Raw genomic sequence first — 17,707 nt, 5'->3', positions numbered from 1 at the left:
ATATATATTGCATATGTATGTCTGTGTAAACTAAAATGAGAGCTTTTATGATATTTCTTCAGTGGGCATTGACTAGATATTGAAGTTCTGAATGTTAAAGTACTAATAGTCCAATACACACACACACACGCTCTCTCTCTCTCTCTCTCTCTCTCTCTCTCTCTCCATTATTTAGAATAGCATAAGATTACTTTTTTTTCAGAGAATGAGAAAAAAAGTTCTTTGTTAAGTTTTATTCACTAGAGTGGAGACACTACTGTAGGAGGTGAGGGTCAGCGGAGAGTCTCGCCGCCTTCCCCCAGCAACACCCGGGGGAGGGGCAACCAACTCAAGGTGCGTTTTTGTCCTTTGGAGCAAAACTTTGTAATGTTCAACAGCAGACGACGAGGCGGGACGGGCGTGGTAGGTGGATGAAAAGTAAGAGCAGGCGGAAAGGTGGGAGAATGAGAAACGTGTCAAAGAAACCGCATGATGGGGCAAGGGAAGCGGAAGGTCGGGACAAGGATGATGAAAAAAATAAAATAAACAAAAAAAAAAAAAAAAAAAAAGACAAAATAGGCGGAGGTTGAATGTTTCCCTGCGCTACTCCGTGATGACAGCTGAGGGATCGCAAGGGACGAGGGCGCAAGAAATAAACACAGCAACGCACCAACCATAGCAAATTAAACAATAACGTAAACTGAGTGGCGTGGTTAGTGACGTGTGGCTTCTGGTCATGTTCATTACAGATGTTACTTTCCACTGCTTGCTGTCATTCCCACGAGCCTCACCTGTTTAATACAGAAGCTTCCAGAGCTGCCCTGTCCGCCAATCACGGTTGTTCTTTACGTTTCTGGTGTGACCAATTAAGGCAGGATGCCAGATGCCGCCACAGAGGAGGAGGGCAAGTTGGTCTTATAGAAGGGTTTTCATGACGTCAATTGGATGGAGTTACAGGAGAAAGGGGAGGATGTTCGTCTGACTTACTTTTAGACGTGGAGTTGTATGATACAAGTTATATTTTGACACACACACACACACACACACACACACACACACACACACACACACACACACACACACACACACACACTAACAATGAGTGTCTCATTCGTGTTTCTCAGATTGAACTATACTTACGTGTGTGTGTGTGTGTGTGTGTGTGTGTGCGCACGCGGCGCACTGCTATACAAGTATTTTAACAGCAAAAATATGTCTCCTGTTTATTCATGAAATAAAACAATATTGAAAAATACAAAGCTAAGAAAAAAATTAACACTTACTATCGAAATTACATATTTCCGAGACCATTTGAAGTGACAAGTCTCTTCGAGGCCCTTACAGCGCTTTGCTCCCAGGATAGGTCGCCACACGCGATGAAGGGTTGGTTGGTTGCTGGCTGGAGGCTTGACGCGACAAACTCACTAACGGTCTGCCTCTTTTCCTCCGTCAGTGTTCCTTACTATACATTATCTATCTAGAGCCCGCATGTGTTAATTAGCTGTTACAAAGCCTTCTATGCCTATGTGTGACTTATTGATCATCAAACACACACACACACACACACACACACACACACACACACACACCGCGTAGTGTAGTGGTTAGCACGCTCGACTCACAATCGAGAGGCCCGGGTTCGAGTCCCGGCGTGGCGAGGCAAATGGGCAAGCCTCTTAATGTGTGGCCCCTGTTCACCTAGCCATAAATAGGTACGGGATGTAACTCGAGGGGTTGTGGCCTCGCTTTCCCGGTGTGTGGAGTGTGTTGTGGTCTCAGTCCTACCCGAAGATCGGTCTATGAGCTCTGAGCTCGCTCCGTAATGGGGAAGACTGGCTGGGTGACCAGCAAGCGACCGAGGTGAATTACACACATACAAACACACACACACACACAAATGTGCATGCGCTTGTTCGCTCGCATGTGTCCAACGTTTGGTGCCGAACTTTCCTCTTTCTTGCCGTAATTAATGCACACACCGGCTTCATGGAGCGCGTGAGGAAGCGGTGGTGTCAGTGGTGCGCTCTCCGGACGTTCTTGATGATGATGCGAAGACATCAGACTTGCAGGAAGGACGGGAAGCTCGTGGGGAGAAGGGGAGGGCCAGTACGTGGTGGTGGGATGAATACCGTAAAAGAGAGGTAATTATAAACTCGGCGCTGTGTATAGCAATGCTGCACAGCGCACTACAGCAATATGCACCGGCTGCTCTGCTCACTGATTTTTTTTTTTTTTTTTTAGAACTAGTATCGCTATGGGCAGACGAGCACTAACTCATGAAATAACATTTTTGTTAAAGGATATGATGGATCAAGAAGTCGCCTTGAATGGTATTTATTCTATCTGCTCTTTAGTCATTATTATTGTTGAGAAAACGTGACACTCCAGCGGAGAGACGTAATAATGATATAGTAAATCAATGCAAGGAAGGGAGACACAACCGAGATGGAAAGAGGTGAAATGAGGTTAGAAAAAGATGAAAGCAAACAAACAAAATAGTATAAACGAGAAAGGAAAAGAGAGGTCAGCAGTAATAGAGAGGTGATACACTACGTGGATGAAGTACGGGTGAAGCAGTGAAAGAGTGAAGGAGTGACGGGTGAAACAAGGAAATCATCAACAGGAGTGCAGTGCGAGAGAAAAGGAATGAATGGATCAAGGGAGAAGATTCCATGATGGTGGTGGGGAGTTGTGGGTGACGGTGTGCAGGGAAATGAATGCCATACAACGAAGAGGGCGGTGAGAGTGAGCGCGTGGGCTGACGACTCTTGGTAGTGGCGAGGGAGTCCTGTAAGGGCCTGAAGCCTCCTGGCGGGGGCGAAGAAGGTCAGGTGCGGGCATCATCAAGCCTGGCGAACTTGTACCTGCAGGGCCAGCGGCTGTCAATGTCGTGGATGGGAATGATCTCCTCCGAGGGACGCTCCGAGGACAGCTCCTCCCGCACCTGCAGGAGAATGCTCTGTACCGATGATATCAATCTTGTTGAATTCAAAGGCACCATTCTTAAATGTCTCGCTGTCTTATCTCATCTACTTTTAACTGGTTGATATAATCTTGAAAGTGTTTTAATGATTTTGCTGAGAGTTTAAAAATAACGTTAATTTTGCATCATTAGTTGTAACAAAAAACAAATGACATCCTGATAAATTATCTCTGTGGATTTTGAAAATGTTAAAGAGAGACCAAAGGGTTTGATAATGTGTACAAGTACAGGTCATGGAATAATAATACTGCGGCGGTGTATTTATATGTACTTCTCCCTTAAAAAATCTCAAGACGTAGCAGACTCATCCCCGTCTCGAATACTCCATACACTCCCCGTACCTGCTCCACTCTGGCAAACACTCGCAGGAAGTTAAGTCCCGCTAACTTCTTGAGATCCTGCACAGACCACGTCGTGTCCTTGAGCAGCTCCGCAAACAGCTTCGGGTAGCGCGAGGCGTCTTCTAACCCGCTCGGAGTCCTGGAGGGGAGAGGAAATATTTTTCAATTACGTGCCATCCTGAAGAAGTTCATGAACGACCGCTGACTCGTTGCTCATCTGCATAAGGGGACCACCAGTCGCGTGGATTGGTCTAGAGCGGTCACCAGTCACTGGGCGCAGGAAGGGAGGGCAAAGGACGCTGCAGTCCAATACAAAAACTAATCTCAAGCATGACAAAGAAAAGAAAGATTGGAATTAATTCCTGAGACGATTATAAGCAAAAGAGATCACGAAGAAGACGATAACGAGGATAAGGATGAAGACGAAAAAAAAGGAGGAAGGGAACGAAGAGAAGGAAGAACAGGAAAGAGGAGTCTGCGGCAGTGAAGGAGAGGTGGTCACCAGAGATGTCCATTGTGCAACGATCGTGTCATCTGTGTTTTGTTCAGTAAATTAACGCCTGATGAAAAACACTTGTTGAAAATTGAAGGCAGCGCTAAGATTGTTCCATATGAAAGTGTCGAGAGAGAGAGAGAGAGAGAGAGAGAGAGAGAGAGAGAGAGAGAGAGAGAGCGGCGCTAAGATTGTTCCATATGAAAGTGTCGAGAGAGAGAGAGAGAGAGAGAGAGAGAGAGAGAGAGAGAGAGAGAGGCGGCGCTAAGATTGTTCCATATGAAAGTGTCGCTAGAGAGAGAGAGAGAGAGAGAGAGAGAGAGAGAGAGAGAGAGAGAGAGAGAGAGAGAGATTCTTCACTTAATTATCTTATATTTTGTTTTCAATCAAACCAGACTTATAACTTAACGTAATATGAAAAAAAAAACAATCTCTCTCTCTCTCTCTCTACTGGAATAGAATCCCCTCTTTATTTCAGTTTTTGAAAAGAGAGAAAGTTGGTGAAAGAAAGAAAAGGTGTCAGTGTTGTGCCTGACACATTAAACTCTTCCTTTCCTCTCGTTTGTTTTTTTGTGTTCAGGCCATTTTCTTCTCTATCTTTCTTGAGGTGTGTCTTTTTCTTCCTCTGCCCGCATGGAAGCAGCGGCATTACCACCCGGGCAGCACGCGCACTTGTACATATAACTCGAAAATACACGAATACATTTAACGCGTACACAGTTAATGACATGCCACACTCTGAGCTCATGGTATGGTTAGCAAAATTACCCGTTATCATTTTCTATAAAACATGCTATCGTCTCTAAGGAATGGGGAAATAATATCTAAAAATCATGTCAGAAGTATGGAAAGACTTGATACTGACCTCTAAATAACAGCGCATAGCTTTCATTGGTCTCCACATCTCCGCCGACCCTTCCTCCCTCCCACTAACTCTACCCACCCACCCTCCCTGCGATGTTGCCAATTTGCCATACTGTTATTGTTTCTACATCTACTATGGCAATATTCTCAGCATAACTTTTACTCCATTTCATGTTGCCTTTCTGTTTAAATGTGCACTTGTATACTGTAAACTGGAGGAAAATATCACAAAGAAAACACAAGGCGACATGTAATATTGATGACATGACACGCAACTCTCTCTCTCTCTCTCTCTCTCTCTCTCTCTCTCTCTCTCATATTTGGAACTGTATTCTGATTATATTTTCTGTCTACTTTGATGAAGCAACAATATAAAGGATCAGGAAATGAACGTCAATTGGCATCATAACTGTGTACGGGTTAAAGTTTGTCTTTTTATTTATTTTTTTCAATCTTTCACCGTCATTGTCCTATAACACACACACACACACACACACACACACATTACCGGCACTCAGCTCCCCATGCCTGTCAGTAAGCCACATCTCACACTTTGCCATTTGTTTTGGTCATCACCCGCCGCCGCGTTCACTCATGGGCCCCCTCCAGCCCGGGTCTCCATCGCGTCTAGGCTTGCGGAAGAATATCGGGGCGCATCTGATAAGAAAGTTATGGACAATGTGATACGGTAATGGAGGAATTTTCAACGATGTGTCTGGATTTACTTTTCCCCAGCGATGGCAGTGAGGATCGATGACACAAAGATTTCCGATACTTTCGTTCTCTTCTTCGTGACCTTCGTCGTCTGGGAAGCCTGGCACAGATCGGCCACTCGTCCTTTCCAGCACACCGCCTCTCCCGCTGATGGGTATGTGATAGTCCCCAAGGAGGCGGCCACTGATGAGACCACTTCGAGAAGCTCTAAGGATCAGAAACCAAAATGGCGAGACGTAAAGGCCATTCATACATCAATCAAAGCACACACACACACACACACACACACACACACACACACACACACACACACACACACAGTTTAAATGAAGAAGTAGTGTCTGCAACGAGTGTGCATACTTTTAAAGTAAGATTGGATAAGTGTAGATATGGAGACGGGGCCACACGAGCATAAAGCCCAGGCCCTGTAAAACTACAACTATAAAAAAAAAAGTCTGACCAGCCTTAATTTACGGCCATGGGGGGGCGAGCGTCTCTGTACAGTGTGCCACGTTTTCACTACTGTTCTGTTAATCTCTCTCTCTCTCTCTCTCTCTCTCTCTCTCTCTACTAAAGAATCAAAGGTAAGCAGAGTCATTTATAAAGGTAAGCAGAGTCATTTATAATTTATATATATATATATATATATATATATATATATATATATATATATATATATATATATATATATATATATATATATATATAAGTGAGTGGCACGAGGTCAGTCACGTCGCCACCACAATGTGTCAAGGCCACCAGCTGGGTGTGGAAGAGTTGCCGCTCACAAGTGAAAAATGCTTTTTTTTTTTCACTTAGGTATTGGCATATACCTACTATTTTGTAAAAATAGAAACTACACATTAGCTTGGCTTACGAATTATGAATGCGATTATGCCTCACCCTTGAAATTACTGTAAAAGCCAGTAAATGTGAGCATTTTATCTTATAATTATAGCAACATCTGGTACTACAAGGTGAGGCTATTCGGCCTGGCCAGGCTGGGTTCATCAGTATTGCCGCCACTCACAAGACTTCTACTATTTTTTTTTTTTACTTTGGATAATAGATTATTTCTTTTTTCCATGCTCATTATCTTATATCTGTAACGCTGATATTATTACACACCCTAAACATACGCTAAGTACCATTATAAGTTACTACAGTTGATATCAGCAACACTGTTGAATATGTATGCCATGTTTGTATGGTACTATATAGTTTTTTTTTATGCATATGATGGTTACTGTTGATTCAGCCATCTATATACACAAGTCGAAATTTTATACATCTGAATTGATGGTACTTGCGATGCCTTGTACACCAATAATTTCCATTTCACATCGCATTTTTTGGAAACATAGCAGACTGTAGAGTTCCCCTCGCCCCCCTCCCCCCATAGCCGTAAATTAAGCTCGGTCAGACTATAGGTAAATACACACACACACACACACACACACACACACGAGAGACAGTTAAGTTCCCAGTGCAATTACAATGTCGTCAGTTTTGATGATGGGTCGCTTCATTGTGGGAAAGAGGTTAGAAGGAGCAAGGAAAGGATTCAAATACTGTTTCCTGTCCACGTGTTTGTTTGGTGAGGCGTCAGGCGTGCATCGGGCAGCTCATTCACATCCCTCCACTTCACTGTTCACATTATTTCACCATGGTTGCTTACTGGATATGTCTGGAAAGCTGGTGTGTGTGTGTGTGTGTGTGTGTGTGTGTGTGTGTGTGTTATTATTATTAACATCATTATCATTATGAAGGTATGAACGGCTACAATTCAGATAACATAAAACCGGAGAGAAAAGGAAACAATTAATTGACTGAATGAATGAAGGAAGGACAGAAGAGGGTACAAGTGGACAAACAGAGCAGAACAAACAGGTAAAAAGGCCTAGCACGGGAACATTCAGACGCCGCGCGAGGCCTCAGACAGCTCTTGGAATTGAGAGGAGTGAAAAGTACGGGACAAGAATGGGATATAGGGAGCGGCACCAACTTGATAAAAACTCTTCAAGAATCGTCATTTTGAAGCAACACAAAAGTTCAGACAAAAAAAAAAAAAAAAAAAAATAAAATAAAGGGGGCAAGAAACTTTTAAGGGGGAGGGAGAGGCAGAAAGGAATGGAAGGGGAAGGGATGGGAAGGTGTTTGTATCCAAGGAAAACACCACCTCGAATTAGATTTGATGAAAACAAGACGATGGAAAGACATCATGTAATATTTACGTTCATCCCTTTAGCAATATGATACAGACAAATACACCACGACAGAAGGTTTCTAGGTAGATTCTAGGTGGAAGGGGAGAGGGAGGGCAAGAAAGATCAAGAGAGACATATTTTCCTAACCTCATCAATACTGGGACACATTCTAACTTAAGATTTGTGTACGAGTAGACCATTTTAATGACTTTAGAAAGAGTCTATGGAGGTCAGAAGATTGATGGCCACAGTCTTCACTATTTCAATCCCCCACATAATTTTTTGAAGCTGTATAAATTCACCAAATATGAATCAGAATGAATATGGAAACGCGTCATGGTATTGAAGGGGTTAATTATTTCACGTACGAATCAACGAAAGACAAAAGCTCACTTATATCACAGTGGAAAAAAAAAAAATGGAGGAAATGCAGAAATGTGATGCGGCGGGTGTCTTACGTAAACATTGTTATCATTGTTTTTTATGAAAGAACACAAAAAGAAAAATATGATCGCTGTTCGTCTACTCCTTCATTTCTGCACCGCCTGTCGCCTTACTTTCTTCATTGTTAGAGAGAGAGAGAGAGAGAGAGAGAGAGAGAGAGAGAGAGAGAGAGAGAGAGAGAGAGAGAGAGAGAGAGGCAAAAATAAAGACAGACAAGCCACAAGATAGACAAAAGCTCCAACAGAAAACCCAAACTCGGTGACGGCTGGTAACAAAAAGGAGCGACGCCAAGATTTGAAATAAAAGAAAAGAAGAAGAAAAAAAAAATGTACCCGAAGTTTGGATAAAAGAGGATGACTGAGTGAGGAGTGAGGAATGAGAGGAGTGAGAGGCGTGACCGTGGAGCACAAAGTCAGGAGGGAGCGATGAGCGAAGCCTACGCAGGTAGGTATTCAGAAAACCATTGCTTTCACCAAGACTATTTTGAAAACCCAAACACACGACTAACTGGGTTCTCATGAGAATTTCTCCTTGTTAATCTTCATATTCATTCTGCTTACTATTTGGTGACTTTATACAGCTTCAGAAACTCATGTAGAGGTTAAAATGGTGAAAACTGTGGCCATTAATCTTCTGACCTCCATAGAGCCTTGCTAATGTCAATAAAATCGTCTAATCGTACCCAGAACTCTAGGTAGAAATGCGTTCCAGTACTGAAGAGGTTAATCTGTCATCAAAAACATCCTAAAAAAAAAAAAAAAAAAAAAAAAAAAAAATTGTAATCTCAAGTAGAGCCTTTTGAAAGTAATGGAGGAGGGCAGAAGTGTTGTCAAAATATGGCCCTTATGAGGTGGTGTACGGAAAGTTGAAAGAGTGAGGCCGGCGGCGGGGGCGGTGGTGAGGCAGCGGCGAGGGAGATGCCGAGCCAGCAGGATGAAGCAGTTGAGCAATGGAAAGGTTGTGCCGATAAAGCGAAACGGGCCGAAACAAAGAGAAAAGTGAAGCTGACCGAGCTAAATAAACACGCAGCTTTAAGTTGTTGCTGTTTGTGAAAGAATATAGGGCGGAAGGAGAGAGAGAGAGAGAGAGAGAGAGAGAGAGAGAGAGAGAGAGAGAGAGAGAGAGAGAGAGAGAGAGAGAGAGAGAGAGAGAGAGAGAGAGAGAGAGATTCTGCGAGTGATGGCTATCAAATTTCGTGTAAGTGGGGAACGAATAACAAATTGGACAGAGAGAGGAAAGCAGAAAGATTTTTGAGTCCATTAAATGTTTTAGTTACGAGACAGCAGGTCACTTGGGAACCAATGGACTCCACCCAATATTTGCTCACACACGCAGCACGTAATACCATTGTTGTTGTCATAACGTAAACAAAATGATGCAGAGTGAGAGTACGTTATAAGCAACACAACATTTAACCCTTTCAGTACCATGACGCTTTTCCATATTCATTGTACTTACTATTTGGTGATTTTATACAGCGACGGAAACTTATGGGGGAGATTAAAAAAGTGAAGACTGGTCCATTAATCTTCTGACCTCTATAGATCCTTGATAATGTCAGTAAAACCGTCTAATCATACCCAAAACCCATGATAAACCCTTCCTAATGTCAATAAAACCGTCTAATACCCAAACTCACGATGAAAATGCATTCCAATGTACTGAAGGGGTGAAGGATTACAAAGGCATCTTGGCAAAAAAATCTACCTACATTGTTTGGAATTTTGCGGAATGGAATTATATTTGTTGCTGAAAATAGGAATAGTTGCAAAGAAAGGGAAAATGGCTGGAGGAATGAATGGAGGGAGAAGAGAGCAGAGATGAACAGAGACGTAGTGTGATGTGGCGTGTTGTAGTGTGGTGGTGTATGTGATTTGGTGTGGTGTGGCATGTGAAGAAGTAGTTTGTTGTGGTATGGTGTTTGTGATGGCGTGGTGTGGCGTGTGATGTGATGTCTGGTTATGTGATGTGATGTGAGCATTTAAAATTTAAATTAACGACAAACAGTGACGCGTAGCCTAGTCGGGCGGGGGGGGGAAGGGATGAGGTTAGTCAGCTGTTTGAAGTTTGTAACTAAGACGGTGACTGTGAATGCATTTAGATTATACTACATACTTTTGACAGAAAATAAAACTGTTGAAAATGCCACACACTTACAGTAAGGTGGAGCACGTTGACACAGCATCTCTATGGCATAAGACAATCGTTGTATCTGTTACCAGCTAAACTTTAAATATACGCCGCGGCTAAAGTCTCAAAAGGAATATTTGTATAGAACATCTACTTAGAAAAAATTGTATTTGCAGAAACTCGTATACCAGTTCATACGTACTTATTTGTTGAAAAGAATACGGATAATATTGTTGCGGCGGCGCATGGGTGGGGGGATAGCTACTTTATGGCGCGAGGTGGTATTGAGTCCGAGACAGGAAGTGGGCACCGGATGTGCATGGCCGCGCACGTGGATAAAGCAGCAGTGATTGGCACAGAGGCGAGCCAATGGCGGTATTGCAAGGGGGAGCGGCTGTATTTAAGCCGGCTGTCTCTGCCCTCGCCCTTAGCGCTCCTTCAAGCCCATCCAGTCATCGTACTGGAAAAAAAACAACAACTGCCCTCGCCCGCGCACTCTTATCTCTAACTTTACTTCATTATTTCTAACTATTTCCTTCGTTTGTACCCACTCTTTACATCGCTTCACCACACTTTTCTGTTACATTAGATTAGATTAGACTCGCCCGCGCTCTCTCTACCCACTCTGCTATAGGCTGCTGGTTGCTTGCTGGTGGCTGGTCCTCGCTCTCGGCGTCTACCTAGTCCTGCGTGAGGACAGTCTGGTCCTCCGGTACAACTGTTCCCGCAAGCGAGAGTGAATATAGTTGGATTTCTCTCCGTCGCTCTTGTTACCGCTGTCTCCGCGCTCGTCCTGTATTACTGTGTCACTGCCTGTTTTGTACTGTGTTATTTACCCAAGTAAACGTAAGAAGCTGTACTAAGTGTTTCCTGCCAGTCCTGCCTGTTTGACTGAGTCTGGTGTGAGTTGTGTAGCCTACCTCGCTTCCCTCGCTCGTCACGGACCCTCGTCAACGTTATCCCTTTGCCGCCCTGTTCTGAATGCTGTCCTGGTCTGCCGCTGAGAGAGTAAGTGATTTACGGTTGCAGCGTTGGAAGCTGAAGTAAGGACCTTGAATGCCCTGCCTTGCCCTGTGGTTGCTGGGTGTGGTGTCCCCACTGCTGTGTAGGCGGCGGTCATAACAATATCAATCGAGCAACATGTCTTGGTTAACTCCCAGTCATTGCGTGTGTAGTGGTGTAATGGTGTAATTACTTCATGTTGCTTAGTTATTGCCTTGTTGTTCGATGTGCAGAGGCAAGAATTCGTTGACTGAACAACTAACCATCAGCGAGACGTTCCTTCAGTATAAGTGATAGTCCTCAGTTCACACCACGACTTGCAGGCAACGCTCTAGCTGCAGTTCACACGTTAATCTGTCCTACACCTGCAATGCCCGCTGTCCACACATTTCTCCACTATAAACAAAGGATAATTGGCGAAATAACGCGTATATTTCTGAGCCATTGTGTATTCACCTAGTTGTAATTTTACAGGGCCTGGGTATCATACTCGTGTGGCCCCGTCTCCATATCTACACGCATCCAACTTTCCTTTAAAACTATGCACACTCCTCGCTGACACCACCTCCTCACTCAAACTATTCCACACCTCCACACATCTCTGTGGGAAACTATATTTCTTCACATCCTTCAAGCATATTCCTTGGCTATCTATTTTTACTATGCGATCTCGTAGTTCTATTTAAATTTTCCTCTCTCAACATCATTTGCTCATTATCCACTTCATCCAGTCCATTCAACAGTTTATAAACCTGTATTAAATCTCCTCTTTCTCTTCTTTGTTCCAAGGTAAGCAAATTCATTTCTTTTAATCTCTCCTCATAGGTCATTTCTGCCAATTCCGGAACCATTTTTGTTGCCATTCTCTGCAATCTCTCCAACTTCCTTATATGCTTCTTTTTATAAGGGGACCAAACCACTCCAGCATATTCCAATCTTGGTCTAATTACCGTACTAATTAATTTCTTCATCATATCTTTATCCATATAATGGAAGGCTAATCCAATATTTTTATCAAATTATATGTTTCTCCAAACATCTTATCAATATGAGCCTCAAACTGCCCATGGTCTTGTATTATCACTCCCAAATCCTTTTCCTTTTCCACCTTTTTCAACACTACTTCTTCACCCATCTTATATGACCCTCTTGGCCGTCTTCCACTCTTCCCCATCTCCATCACATGACTTTTGCTCAGATTAAATTCCATTTCCCACCTCTTGCTCCACTCCCAAATCTTATCCAGATCTGCCTGTAAAATTTCACAATCTTCTTCACTCTTCACACACCTACACAACTTCGCATCATCCGCAAACAAATTAATATAACTGTTTACTCCTCTGGCATGTCATTAATATATACAAGGAAAAGTATTGGTGCCAGCACTGAACCTTGTGGGACTCCACTCTCCACCACCAACCAGTCCGACTTTGCATCCCTTATTACCGTTCTCATCTCCCTCCATCTCAAGTAGTTTTCCATCCACTTTAACACTTTTCCTTTCAGTCCTCCATAAATCTCTAATTTCCATAGCAGTCTCATGTGCGGTACCTTGTCAAAAGCTTTTTTAAATCCAAATATACACAGTCCATCCATCCTCTCTCTCTTGTATTTTGTCAACCACTCTTGAATAAAAGCTCAGTAGATTTGTTACACATGACCTCCTTTTCCTAAAACCAAATTGATGATCCGATAATAACTTATGATCCTCCAGGAACCGTATCCAATATTTCTTTATCACCCTCTCACAAATCTTACCGACCACACTTGTTAAAGACACAGGTCTATAGTTAAGAGGCTCTTCTTTACTGCCTCCCTTATAAATGGGCACCACTTCAGCTCTTTTCCACTTTACACGCACACACTGTGTGTGTGTGTGTGTGTGTGTGTGTGTGTGTGTGTGTGAGAGAGAGAGAGAGAGAGAGAGAGAGAGAGAGAGAGAGAGAGAGAGAGAGTTGGGGTCCGAACATTCATATTTACAGTTTACTTGGTAAGGTAAATGACGTGTTTGTGTGGGAGAGCGGCGTTGGGGGAGCAGCACTACCAACACCGCCGTTCCTTCCTTTTTTCCTTCTTCACCTCGCTGGCCAAATGGCTAATACGGGATTAGCGATACAAAACTGTGGGCTGAAGGTTCGAACTTAAGCAGGAGGCACTCGGCGGGAGGTGAGAGGTGGCAGATGGGAGCAGGAAGCAGGGAGGCGGGAGGCGGCGGCAGCGACTCTCAGGCGAAAGTAAAGTTATGGGCTTTATATCACGTCAACACGGCAAGTAACTCGAAAAAAGAAGACCCCACGAATATCATGAAGTGAATTTAAAATCTGAGAGGGAAGCCAAACTCTCAGGGTTCTTGGGTGGGAATGGTGGGTGCATGTTGGGAGGAGGAGGGTGAGGAAGAGGTGGTGTCGCGAACTGCCGGGAAAACAAAACACAGCGGTACAGAAACTGGGGCTTAAAAGAAGAAACAAACTTGCGGCACATTTATTCCTTAGCACGGCGAGCGGGACTTGTGGTGTGCGTCACTATAGCCTTGTTTTGTTGAGCTCCTTTTTGTGCCGGACAACCAAGCAAGTCTGACGTGGAGGGCCTCAGTGGAGCGGCGGAGATGACTGTCTCTCTGCCTCCCTTCCGCCTTCCTTCCCTCTTTCCCGGACCATTCCTGAGTCTCATTATTCATGATTTCATTACTCCTGTTCTCATCTCATCTCATATCTCTCTCTCTCTCTCTCTCTCTCTCTCTCTCTCTCTCTCTCTCTCTCTCCTATGGGTTATTTTCTCCTTTACTGTTATTTTCTCCTTTACTCTTAATTCCTTCCCCTTGCTCTCATTCTTCTGGTTTTATTCTTTTTTTATTTTCTTTAATTTTATTCTTTTAGTCTTTCTATTCTTTTTCCCTACAGATAATTTAACGAGAGAGAAAAATATCCGTGAATAACCGACTAGTCATCTCTGGCATTCCACAATCTTCCTTAGCTCATCTCACAGACGCCACTCCAGGGATGACACACCAGAACAGCAGATGAAGCACGCATGCAATTCACGAGCATCGTGTGATCACCCGAATGCTGACCCAGCCTGCCCGTAACTGCTTCATTTATTCAGTGGGATATTCAGCGGAATCACCAGCATCACCAGCAGGGTTATCCCTCAGTGCGCGTTTATCGCCCCCGCACGATCGTCACTCAGATCACCACTTTCATACGCGGTAATAACGGAGACTTCATTCACAGACCAGCGGAGCAAAGCCGCAAGCGGAGCAGCCTCACCCCGTCAAGCAATCAAGCCCTTTAAAGAGAAGCCAACGTAAGTCTGGTGTTAATTAGGAATTTGTGGCAGCAGTGGTGGTGTGGGTGGTGGTGGTGGTGGTGAAGGACACGTGTCTGCTCGATTATCCAGGACAAAATGCGCTTGCTCGCTCACTCACTCACTCGCCTGCGTTCACGTCCTCTCCGTGAAGAGAAGGTTGCTTCCAACCCCTCTCACGGCCTTGTCAACCAGCATCATCTTCCCTCACATGTAAGGCGTATCCCCTTCATTATAACTGTAATGAAGTGCTGCATCAACAGCAACAGCAACGCAAGCGGACACACACACACACACACACACACACACACACACACACACACACACACAGAAGAAAGGGAGGGTGGATTAGGGATGAGGAACAAATGAGAGTGCGGGAGAGGAAAGGGATGAGGATGAGCAATGAGGAGCGCAGTTTGGAGAGGAGGGAGGGAGAGAAGTGTGCTGACTGATTGGTGAGTGCTAAATTTTGACTGATCGCTGACTATTGCGTAACACAGTGCAAGCACTGTGTTACGCAATTACTACAAGTAATTATCAAATACTGATTATGTGTTGACTACAATTGCAGTGCTAATTTGCAACATGTATGAGGTGACCCAAGTGCTGACTACGCAAATCCTGGTGGAGTGCTGACCAAATGATGAATGAAGGACGATTTACTATAATGTTGAATGTGCTGCATAGTCATCTCAGTACTGCTGAGTGTGTGTGTGTGTGTGTGTGTGTGTGTGTGTGTGTGTGTGTGTGTGTGAGTGCGCACGCGTATGTTTGTGTCAGTCAGTCAGTCAGTCTCTCTCTCTCTCTCTCTCTCTCTCTCTCTCTCTCTCTCTATTGTACCTACCGATCTGTGCCTTGCTTCTTTCCCCGCTCCCTGAAAACACAAGGCCAGCAAACAATGGCGTAATGGTCGTGATTAGCACAAGGTTGGCGAGCACCAGGCCGCCCCTGTGAAGCCTCTCAAAAAGATGGCCAATTTTGTATGACGCACTATTGACTTTACAAATTACGTTCGCTGGTATCGAATCGTCAATAGCGCGGCTGAATGGGCATTAGTGAAGCTTTTGTTTGGTGTACGTACCAGGAAATAGCGAAGTGAAGGTGGCGGTGTGTGTGTGTGTGTGTGTGTGTGTGTGTGTGTGTGTAATTCACCTCGGTCGCCTACTGGTCACCCAGTCAGTCTTCCCATTACGGAGCGAGCTCAGAGCTCATAGACCGATCTTCGGGTAGGACTGAGACCACATCAACACACTCCACACACCGGGAAAGCGAGGCCACAACCCCTCGAGTTACATCCCGCACCTATTTACTGCTAGGTGAACAGGGGCTACACATTAAGAGGCTTGCCCATTTGCCTCACCGCTTACCGGGACTCGAACCCGGCCCTCTTGATTGTGAGTCGAGCGTGCTAACCACTACACTACGCGGTGTGTAATTCACCTCGGTCGTCTGCTGGTCACCCAGGTGTGTGTGTGTGTGTGTGTGTGTGTGTGTTCATGTCATTCTTTATAATATCCAAGCCTGACTCAGTTTTTTCCTTTCTCGCAGCAAATTTGATATTGTTCCTGCCTGTGCGTCCCTGACAAGCGCTATCCACACAGTCTGCTGAAAACAGTCCATTGATGCTAAACTGCTGTCTGCTTCTTAGTTCTTCATTAATCGTCTTGGTGAGGATGACGTGAAGCTTCAAAGTATACCCAACATTCTTTTTTTTTTTTTTTCCAATGAGAAACAAGGGAGTGACAGTGGCGGGTGTCCCTGCCGTGCATCACCCTCTTTCTAATCACCATCGTCTCGCACTGTCCAGCTTCAACTGAAGGAAATTTTGGGGCGTCATTTATGTTTCAAGTACTAAATCCTCAGACACTGTAATTAAATTGATTCTGCGCTACAAAATTTAGGAAAACACTAAACTTACTTGAATTACTCCATTTTCCAACAAACCATTTTCTTTGGATGGCAGCAAGTCAATTATTATGATGGACAGTTGTTATTAGGGAACCATGATTACTATTCAGATTCAGTGTCCCGCTCACCAGCACCCCGCCTCGCGTCTGGAGGTGCCATCTTTCACCTTGCATAACAGTGCCGAGGCTGTCTATTAATTATTATCTTTGAACACAAAGGAAAAAAAAAAGCACCGGGTGTTGCTTACACAGTGTGCTTACCCCAGTGGTCCCAGTGCATTGTTTTACCACGGTGCAATGCTCGCCTCAACTTGGCCCTCACAACTAGTTTCTTTTGGACAAGTAGTCACGTGCCTTATTATTAGGTAATCATCACCGCAGCGACTACACAGTAGCTTTTCTCAAAGGATGAGTTGCTATTTACGAAACAGTGAATGAAAGGGATTAATTGTGACGGTTATGAAGTGCTTCATAATACGAATACATTACATGATTTGCAGTGCTGGAACAAAACCGTTTCGTCTGCCAGAGGAAGACAGACATGAGCAAGTCTGTATATCTCCCTCGTTGAGATCATACAATTTGGTTTCCATCCTTTCCTTAGTTCCGTGAATACCCTCACGCTCCTCGCTCCTCTCTCTCTCTCTCTCTCTCTCTCTCTCTCTCTCTCTCTCTCTCTCTCTCTCTCTCTCTCTCTCTCTCTCTCACACACAAAAAAAAAAAAAAAAAAAAGTTATTTATACAGAGTCCCAGGTGAGCAGCGGACAGTAATGAAATGATGACAGGCTATACTTGGTGATTAAGATAACTACTGGTCACAAGTTGTCCACGAAATGATTATAGGAAACGTTTAATGGACAACGAGATTAAAGGTCACTTCTGGCGAGCAGTGAAAAGGAAGAATGGCTTGTTAAAATCTGCACCTCCATTCGAAACTCATCATTGCGTTATTGAACCTCTCTCTCTCTCTCTCTCTCTCTCTCTCTCTCTCTCACCTGTTGATGCCGTCGTAACCCGCGCCCAGTCCCACGTGGTCCACGCCGGCCATGCTGCGGACATGGTTGATGTGAGCTGCGGGAAAGAAACACCCAGTCAGATGAGAGAGAGAGAGAGAGAGAGAGAGAGAGAGAGAGAGAGAGAGAGAGAGAGAGAGAGAGAGAGAGAGAGAGAATTTTTTAGAATTTTAGAATTTATTGTGTTATTCCATTGTTAACAATGGTTATTCTTACAGGTGTACATTGTGACATTCTCGTAGCAAGATACAGATATAGCTAAAATTAAAAATAATGATGAAGTGTCATAATTATAAAAGATTACTAATAACACTAAAATACGACAAA

General features: G+C 44.1%; 1 protein-coding gene across 4 annotated transcripts in view; it reads right to left on the bottom strand.

The window, feature by feature from the left end:
- Positions 1–1,754: 1,754 nt before the first annotated feature.
- The window catches only part of LOC123499861 (dipeptidase 1-like), a 92,443-nt gene continuing 76,490 nt past the window's right edge, over positions 1,755–17,707 (bottom strand). For 2 of the 4 annotated variants that reach the window (XR_006673139.1, XM_045248398.1), the window contains exons 8-10: positions 17,363–17,438; positions 3,304–3,442; positions 1,755–2,923 (exon numbers count right to left, since the gene is read on the bottom strand). Coding sequence is in view for 3 of the 4 variants with exons in the window: in XM_045248398.1 (XP_045104333.1) it covers positions 2,807–2,923; positions 3,304–3,442; positions 17,363–17,438 (332 nt within the window). In the remaining variant the exon portion in view is untranslated. Of the gene's footprint in view, positions 2,924–3,303; positions 3,443–5,175; positions 5,582–17,362; positions 17,439–17,707 lie in introns of those variants that run through there. The other 2 variants (XM_045248397.1, XM_045248399.1) reach the window with 2 other exon arrangements.

This window comes from Portunus trituberculatus, chromosome 50, assembly GCF_017591435.1.
Source record: "Portunus trituberculatus isolate SZX2019 chromosome 50, ASM1759143v1, whole genome shotgun sequence".
Lineage (NCBI taxonomy): Eukaryota > Metazoa > Arthropoda > Malacostraca > Decapoda > Portunidae > Portunus > Portunus trituberculatus.
The sequence above is the reverse complement of the archived record's forward strand: the minus strand, read 5'-3'. Positions and strand labels throughout refer to the sequence as shown.